The sequence below is a fragment of the Microtus ochrogaster genome, chromosome 18 (genome assembly GCF_000317375.1).
Source record: "Microtus ochrogaster isolate Prairie Vole_2 chromosome 18, MicOch1.0, whole genome shotgun sequence".
Classification (NCBI taxonomy): Eukaryota; Metazoa; Chordata; class Mammalia; order Rodentia; family Cricetidae; genus Microtus; species Microtus ochrogaster.
This window is the reverse complement of record NC_022020.1, coordinates 25800254-25809724: the sequence shown is the minus strand read 5'-3', so window position 1 is coordinate 25809724 and position 9471 is coordinate 25800254. Positions and strand designations below refer to the sequence as shown.

The 9471-nt window shown below is 40.6% G+C and overlaps 1 protein-coding gene across 1 annotated transcript; it reads right to left on the bottom strand.

The window, feature by feature from the left end:
- Nucleotides 1-3422: 3422 nt before the first annotated feature.
- Nucleotides 3423-6755, bottom strand: LOC106143732 (protocadherin beta-6). The gene has a single exon (XM_013349607.2). The coding sequence runs from the start codon at nucleotides 6495-6497 to the stop codon at nucleotides 4158-4160; it is 2340 nt and encodes a 779-aa protein (XP_013205061.1). The 5' UTR covers nucleotides 6498-6755; the 3' UTR covers nucleotides 3423-4157.
- Nucleotides 6756-9471: the final 2716 nt, after the last annotated feature.

Sequence of the window (9471 nt, the reverse complement as noted above, 5' to 3'; positions counted from 1 at the left end):
GATGACTAAGGCCATGGAAAGATGACTAGACAGCTTCAGTGTTTGTTCTCTCCCCTAGGACAAAGAGATCCATAACCACATGGAAAGACTGCAGATGAAAGAGATTTGATTTGTCCAAATCAAAAACAGGAAATGACCATTGGGAGGTAAATGCTAGTTGATATAAAATATGCCAAGTGGAATTGTTGTAAAGGAGGAGGAGAGCTATAGAAACTGCCGTGTATTCCATGACTCTTGAGCTCTGGAATAGCAAATGTCAGAACGTGATGAATAAATGAAGTAATCTAAAATAAAATGAGATTCTTCACTTCTCTGCTTTTTGGAAAATCAAGTGTGGAAGGAAACGGGATTTACATATAATGACGGAGAAGCTGGCTGACACCAAACTTGTCATCAACAATATTCTGTGACAAAAGAGCAGCAGAAAAGTATTTTCACTCCTAAGAATACTATTAGCCAAACTATTATAATGCATTAAAATTGAACAGTGGGTTTTCAAGCAAGTAATTAAATTTCTGAGATGGCATCTTTAGAGAAAAATGAAGGATAGTATATACTGTATAGAATTATGTTTTGAGAATGAATGACTGAATCTATATCTTGAAATATTTATTTAGTTTTGATATTGTCAAGGGTAACCAGAGATCAATAGAAACACCAATTAGAAACCAAAAAATTTAAAAGAGATTTTTGGGAGTTTGTTGGATGAATAGAAAAAAATCTTGTATTTTTCTCATCCCTAAAATGGGCTTAATTTGGAACCAAATTAGAGACTAATCTGCTATTTTGCTCTTCTCTGAGTTTCCAGATTTAAATTAAAAACTGGTTCAATGGAGAGTGGTGTTACTCTGACAATTAAATTGTTATTTCCTTTTCTGAATATGGGTTGTTCTTTTGAAATTCAGTGTGTGTACAAGTTTGAGATAAAAGTCCTCACAAAATTCAATGGTTTCCTAAATGTTTCAAATTAGTTCTTCAATGAGCACATTGAGCATCTGTGTTGAAAGAAACACTGTGTTCCATACTACAAGATCAACTATAAATAAAACCAAAAGAGCCTTTAACTTTTTTAGTATCCACTGAAGTAGTTTAACAGCAAGAGGACTCAATTTTTGTTTAATTTTGTTTCCTCTTCAAACATTAAAATATTAGTAATACCAACTTTACATAACTGACAGTAACCTAGAGAACTGACAAAGTCATCTCTTTCACTGATACCAGACTTGCAGTTTGAAAATGCCCCAGAGTGCAACAATAGTTCGTACTATACATGTAGTCATGTAGTGCCTCCCCTGTCTTAGTTAGGATTTTTATTGCCATGAAGAGACACAATGACTGTGGCAAATCTTAAAAAGAAAACATTTAGTTGAGGCGGTGGCTTACATTATCATCATGGCGGGGAACACGGCAGTGCATACGCAGTTGTGGTGCTGGCTATGTCTTGATAAGAGGGCAACAGGAAGTGGACTGAGTGTTATATTGAGTGAAGCTTGAGCAAAAGAGGCCTCAAAGCCCACACCCACAGTAACACACTTCCTTCAACATGGCCGTATCTCCCAACAGTGCCACTTCCTATGAGATCATGGGGACCGATTACATTCAAATTTCCACATCCTCTGAGTCCCACACTTAGTAAAATATCCATATAAAGAGGCCTTGGGAACCAGGAATGGAGGTATACTTGTAATTCAGACCTCAGGAGCAGAGTCGGAAGCCAGCCTAGGCTACACAGAGCTGAATAAGAACCTACCTCAAAATTAACTAATAGCAGTAGTTTGGGAAAGTAATTTAAATAATAGAAGGTTTCTAACTGCCCAAAAACAAAAATAAATTTGAACCAAGACTGTTTTTTATTTTCGAAACCAGTCCAGGTTGCTTTATTCGCTTGGAAATTTTCTGCCCATTTTGTCAACAATGTATAAATATAGGTCAACCATAAATTAAATTGCTAATAGGATCTGGGACTGGGGGTGCACCTTAGTGATAAAGGATATATCATGTATATCGTGGGCCCCAGGCTTTGGACACACACACACACACACACACGCATCCCCACAGATAGTAACTCATCCTTTGTCTTCAAGTGGTAAATGGTCATCAGCATATAGCCCTTCCCCTTTAGTGTGATATCATATGCTATATAGTGCCTCTCAAAAATAATCATCTTACATGAATTACAGAATTTCTGAAAAATTACAGATATGTATGAAAAGATAAAAAGTCTAAAATTTTTATATGAATATTTAGGCTGAACACAAAGATATTTTGATTATTAATAACTCATATTTTCAATGCTCATTAACATAAAAAATTTTATGCTGCAGAAATTCCTGCTTGGAAAGTGGTTGACCCACTTCTGCAAGCACTTAAATTTGGTTTTAACTACACAACTACAGCTACTAATGATTGAAATTACGTCAATTTCAATTCTTGTCTTTCCATAATTTCCAAAACTATTTTCAGTTATTTTTGGGTTTTTGAGACAGGGTTTCTCTGTGTAACAGGCTTGGCTGTCATGAAACTCACTTTGTAGACCAGGCCTTCTACTCACAGAGATTCATCTGCCTCTGCCTCTGCCTCTGCCTTTGCCTCTGCCTCCTTGGATTAACGGTAAGTACCACCATTGCCCAACTCATTTTTAATTTTTGATAAGTTCAATTATTTTTCTTGTAGAACATTCAAATACTAGATAGATATATCTGGGTGATAAAATATGGAAAATGATTTTTAAGTAAATTTAACCAAAGAAATAATGACTTGCTATGTGAAACATTTTTTTAGAGAAATTCACTCAAAATATGCACATATTGTGATTTTCATTGCTTCCATGTGTTATATTTAGTTGTATAAAATTCCAACTTCCCTAACAATACTGTTTTTCCCCATTATAAATTCCTATATTTGTACACTCTTCAGTTAAAATGTTGTAGGAAGGATACTGGTGTGGATTGGCAGATTTCATTCCCAACAATCCTACATCATGACAGATGGAAATAGAAAGGAAGAACCCATTGGTAGATAGGATGCAATGGAAATAGTTCCCCTGAGTCACCCTATTTATGGCAAATAAGTATTAGTGATAAAAAGTTTAAAACACTTAAAAGCTACTCATCTGCATAGTTTGTGGAAAGGTTAATGGGCACTCATGTTTATACAGCATTTATAAATCAGCTTATCATCCAAACACATGGCTCACTAAATCTCTTCTCATACAAGGTGAAAGCACACTCAGCCACTGGCAATGGCTTAGGTCAAGCAACGTTATTTCTGGTACATTTTAGAAGCCATTTTGGCCTGTATTTAAGCAAATAAAGTCTTGAAATATTAACTGTGATTGTCAGAAAAGATGATAAACTTAACAATGCACTCCTTTCTTTTGTGTATGAGACATGGAAAACTATGACAGATGACGGTATCTCATGTTCACCCTTTATTAGCTGTACACAATGCTGTGTTACCATTATAACACATATGTGTTGGTGAGGGAAGCACATGCATGATGGAGTTACTTTATTCGGGCATCGAGAATGAAAATGTCATTTTGAGAGACATGGAGCTGCAAATCATTTAAGCTAAATAATCACCCTCTAAAATTCAGTTAGTACATGAAGGCAAAATGGGGGGGGGTTTAAGACGGTGATGGGGAGAAAAACAGAGAATTAAGGAATGGGATAAGTGAATAGTATCAAGGTGTGGTGTGTGCACCTCTGAAAATGTCACAATGGATGTTGAACACGGAAAATTTACCAAGCTGGAGGGAAGTGAAAATCAAAATTAATTCTATACAGCAAGCTATATGCATAGCCTCAACAAGACACTATTTGAAGTGGATGTTGCAGAAATCCATGCTGGTTATAATGGAGAGGAAGAAATGAGTTCCTGAGAACAGCATTGGAAATAACCAGAGAAACACAACAGAGTTATACATCCCCCTCCTAAATTAGTGAAGGAAAAAGATGCATTAGGTTTACACTGACAAAATAGGAAGCACAGTTCTCACCCCCCCCAAAAAAAATACACTAAAAGAAAACAGAGAATAAAATCGATGTAGAAATATATTGACTCAAGGAAAGAATATGGAAAGCAAAAGGAAAATAAAAAGCAACTATTTCTGATGTGGTTATTGAAACCTACGTCTCCTGGTGACTGGAATTTAGCTAGGGGTCTTGAAACAGACCACTGGGGATAATGGGATTAAAGAACTTGAAATCTGTGGTCCCAGAGTCTCCAGTCAGACACACCTCATACTGGTAACCCTGGGACAGGGTCCCTGTACTGCTGACATCCACCAGTTGACCAGGAAAGTGGCCCTCAGTCACAGAGCAGCCACCCAGTGAGGTCGCCCTGGTCCTCCTGCACAGCCTTACCCCCACAAACAGCAGAACAGACGAGAGGAAGAGTGAAGAGACCGATGCCAAGGCAATGACCAGGTACAGCGTGAGTGCGTCCTCATCCTGCGCGGGATCGTGCGCCACCTCTGGCAGAGGCAGGTAGGGCTGAGGGAAGCCATCCACCACCAGCACGTGCAGAGTGACACTGGCAGACCGCGGAGGATCGCCATTGTCCTTGACCAGCAGCAGCAGCCTGTGCTTGGGCACATCGCGCTCACTCAGCAGCCTGGAGGTGCGCACCTCGCCATTGTGAGTCCACACGCTGAACAGTCCTGGCTCCGTGGACTTCAGCAGCTGGAATGACAGCCAGGCATTCTGGCCAGAGTCGCGGTCCACAGCCACCACTTTGGTGACCAGGTAGCCGGGTTCTGCCGCCCTGGGCAGCAACTCTGTGAAGGGCGCAGAGGCGTTCTGCAGCGGGTAGAGCACGAAGGGCGCATTGTCGTTGGCGTCCAGCACCTGCACGCGCACCAGCGCCTGACTGCTGAGCGCGGGAGAGCCTTGGTCTGTGGCGCCCACGCGGAACTCGAAGGTCTTCAGGGCCTCGTAGTCCAGTGCCCTGAGCGCGAACAGCTGTCCGTTGTCAGCATTGATGGAGATGAGCGAGGAGAGGTCCAGCTGCGGGTCGTGGGTGGGCAGCAGTGAGTAGGTGATATGAGCATTGGAGCCTGAGTCTGAGTCTGTGGCGCTGATGGTGCCTATGTGCAGGGCGGGGCTATTGTTCTCTTCAACAAACAGGGTGTAGGAGCTTTGTGTGAAGGCGGGGGCGTTGTCGTTGACGTCAGAGACCTGCACTGTTATGGTGTGCTGGGTTGTGAGCCTGGGTGTTCCCAGGTCGGTGACTGTGATGGTGATGTTGTACTCAGCTCTGTTCTCTCTGTCCAGTGGCCCCTCTGTCACTAAAGTGTAATAGTTCTCAAATGTGGGTTTTAAGAGAAATGGAAGATCATTCTGAATAGAACACACCATCCTTCCATTGTCCCCAGAATCTGGGTCAGAAACACTGAAAACAGCGGCTACAGCTTCAGGAACATTTTCTGGGATTGAACTAGTGAGCGAAGATATGGTGAGTTTAGGGGCGTTGTCATTCACATCCAACACCTGTATAGCTACACTGCATTTTCCTGAAAGACCTCCATTGTCTGCCGCTACAATTTCCATGGTATAATACGTTGTTGCCTCAAAATTCAATGCCCCTTTAAGGCGAATTTCTCCTGTAACTTGGTCTATTACAAATGGTTGAGAAACTTCACCACCTTGAAACAAAGAGTAGGCTACATTCCCATGTATCCCAGCATCTAAATCCCTGGCAGTGACAGTCAATACTAAGGCATCAAGGGGGCTGTTCTCGGGAATCTGAACTTCATAGAGCGACTGTACAAACTGGGGAGCATTATCATTGATGTCCACTACTTCAATGCGAACTGTGGTGGTTCCAGACTTGGGTGGCGACCCACCATCCACAGCAGTGAGGGTTAAAGTGAGCTCAGGCTGCTCCTCCCTGTCCAGGGCTCTGTCCAGCACCAGCTCTGGGTATTTCCTGCCATCAGCACGACTGTGAGTAACGACATGGAAGTGGAGGTTGGGGTTGACTGTGTAGTTCTGAACAGCATTGCTGCCTATGTCAGGATCCTGAGCAGCCTTCAATGGAAACACAGTCCCTGGCTGGACGCTTTCTTGAATTTTTAGGGGCATTTCCCTGTGAGGGAACTCTGGGGAATGGTCGTTTATGTCTGTGAGCTGCAGGTCAGTTTGGAAGAACTGCACAGGGTTTTCCAGTATGAGCTGGAAGTGCAGTATACAGGGTTCTGTCGCCCCACACAGCACCTCCCTATCTGGTTTTTTCTTCAGGATCAAATTCCCGGACTCTGCATCCAGCTGCAAGAGCTCTTTGTTTCCTCTATGATGGATTCGCGCCCCTCTAGTGGCCAATTCACCCACCCTAAGCCCCAGATCTTTTGCCAGATTAGCCACCAAGTATCCAGTCTCTGTTTCTTCTGGAATAGAATATCTAATTGCCTCAGAGCCAGCCTCCCATAAAAGCAGCAATATAGTAAGAAAAACGACTTGCCTTTTCTTTGGCGTTTTTGCTAGAGCTGTCTCCATCGTTCAAATGCAATTCCTAAGGCGCTGTTGCTTCTAAATCTTGGCTGTTTCAATCCACACAGATAATGTTTGATGAAATAACCTAGACTTAAATCTTCCCGAATTGCTTACAGGAGTCCATTATCCTAGATCTTATGTAAATGCCCCCTTCTCTCCGGGAACAGTTCGCATTCTGATTACTGGGAAGGACTTCCTGCTCATCCTTAGAGCGCCTCGTAATACAAATTGTTAGTCTGCAGCGCCACCGTGCGTACTTTTCTAGTGTTGCAATTGGGTACACTCGTTTTTGTTCTCAGTCCAACCCTGTTGTGTTTAAACACCCTTTAAGATGCAGAGCTGTTCTTCCATTGAGTGCTCAGATCTTAGCAACCATAAGTTCCGACACATTTGATGAGTTAATTCTCAATGAATGTAACTTTTGAAATGAACAAAATAGCAATAGATATGTATGAAGGACGTTTTGAATACATAAATTCAATGTAATGGATACCTACAAAATACTGGAATATTCCCCAATTACTTTCCACTGAAATATACATAAAAAGGGCACCGGTCTTGAGTATACAGCACAACAAATGGTCACCAAGATAATACGGTCTAATAAGCAGAATCTATATAAGTAGTTTACACCTAAAGAGAAAAAAAGCTCCTCCTGCCGTTTTATTACCATAGGATATTTTTGCTTCTCTTAGGACTTTTAAAGAAGTGCTGGGAGAGTATGCCTCTGCTGTAAGATAGCTCTTCACTTGCATCTTCTTTGGCATGCTCATCTATGGTATGCTGTTGTCATCATTTGTACCATTCCTCCACACGTCTGCATCATGTGCACACACAACACACCACAAAAGGAACATTGCCAATTTCCAGGTTTCAGTTTCAGTTGCTTGGTTTTTTGTCTTGCTTTGTTTGTTTTGGCTTGCTTTTTAAAGGCAGGGTTTCTCTGTGTAACAGCTCTGGCTGTCCTGGCTCACTTTTCAGACCATGTTGACCTCAAACTCAGAGAGATCTGCCTGCCTCTGCCTTCCGAGTCCTGAGATTATAGGCGTGCATCACATCAAGCCTAGATTTGCATCTTGGATGTTACTCTTGTGAACAATCCTTCACATGTCCATTGTATAAAATATGCATAAGTTATATGTATCAGAATGATGTGCTGTACATCCAAGTGTGAAAATACATTTGGCCTTGACAAATGCTGTGAAATGCTTTTCAAAAGCACTTGTGCTGAGCTGGTGGCTCACCCCTTTAGTCCCATCTCTGAGAAGACACACAAAGAGGTATCACAAATTCAAGGCCAGAGTGGGATACAGAGCCAGTCACTGTCTCAAAGACATTCCTTTAAATGCTCGAAATAGCTCAATAGTAGAATGCTTGCCTAGTGCACTCAGTGGATTGGGTTCCATTCCTAGCAATGTGAAAAAGTAATTGCAGCAACACATGGGAATTCCAGTTGCTCCATAATCTTGTCAACATTTGATGCTGTCTTTCCCGGTTTTAACCACTCTAGTGAGTATGGATGTCATAGTGTACATTTAATTAGCATTTCCCTGGAGAGCAATGAAATGTTACAAACTTTCACATGTTTATTGACCATTCAGATGCATTCTCATGATGAGGTCTTTTGTATATTTCCTATCTGAGGCATTGGTCTGATGGCTTTTTGGTGTGTAGGAGAATCTATATTCTTAGTATAATCCTGTTTTGTATATGCATATTGCAAATAATTTTTTCTATGCCTTCTTTGAGAAACAAAAATTACTAATTTTAACTTAACCTTATCTGTCAATATTTTCCATGTCTGGGTAGCACTATTCTACTGTTTAAATCTTTCTATCTCCAAGGTCATAAGAATTCTTATGTATTTTGGATGATTACTTTTTATTTTCTATTTTCATATTTAAAGCTCTAATCACCATAAACTCTTTCAAGTGCATAAAATTAGGGTCCATGTTTTCCCCAATCCTTTGCATTCTGTACTGAAAAGATGACCCATTGCCCATTGTTTCTGAGTTCTCACAATGTCCTAAGCCAGGTGATCATGAGTCAGCTCAAAGATTCCATTTGCCTTGAATATCAAACAGTAATGCTCTTCTCTCTTACTTCTTATAACTCCACAATACGTCTTATTATCTTAAAGGTACGTTTCCTTCTGAAATAAATGACTTTTAATCAATGTTAAACCAACAAAAAATATTAAAAGGCATAGAGAACTGCCACAACTGGGCACAACCTTCCTCATTATAGTTCAGTCTAGAGTGGTACTTTTCTTATAACTGATTGAGCTTCAATAGTAACATATATTTCCCTGAGTCCATCACTTTAACTAGGATTCCTTCTACTTACTACACACACACACACACACACACACATACACACACACACACACAATTTATCATGACATGCATATATTTTTTAGTAACACGAAGCCATTTCTCTGACACCAAATCTTCAAAATCAATTTATTCATCTACATCTCCATTTTCTGAATCTCTGGAAATCATTGGTCTTTTATACTGCCTGTACCCTTTGAATTTTTTGATATTTCATATAGTTAGAATTTTTCAGCTTACTTCAGTGATAAACGTGTTTTCTCAGAGACTTCATGATTTGACAGCTCATTTAACTTGGCATTGAATAATATTCCATTTTGTGATTGAATTAGGCTATCTCAGTTTCACTTACTGAAGGATCTTGGTAACTGTTAGAGTTTGACAAGTTTTTTGTGCAAACATAGCTTCAACTGACTTAAATAAATACCAAGAAACATGATTGCTGTCTCCTATAGTAAGAGTGTGCTTGGTTTTGCTGCCAAACAATCTTCTAAAATGACCGTATCATTTTCATTCCCATAACCCATAAATGAGGTTCTTGGTGTGTCATGTCCTCTCAGGAGTGGTAGTGTCAATGTCCCAGAGATTAGTCATTCTGCCTTATGGTTGGCTAGTGGTGTTTCATTTCTCAAACTTGTTGACAT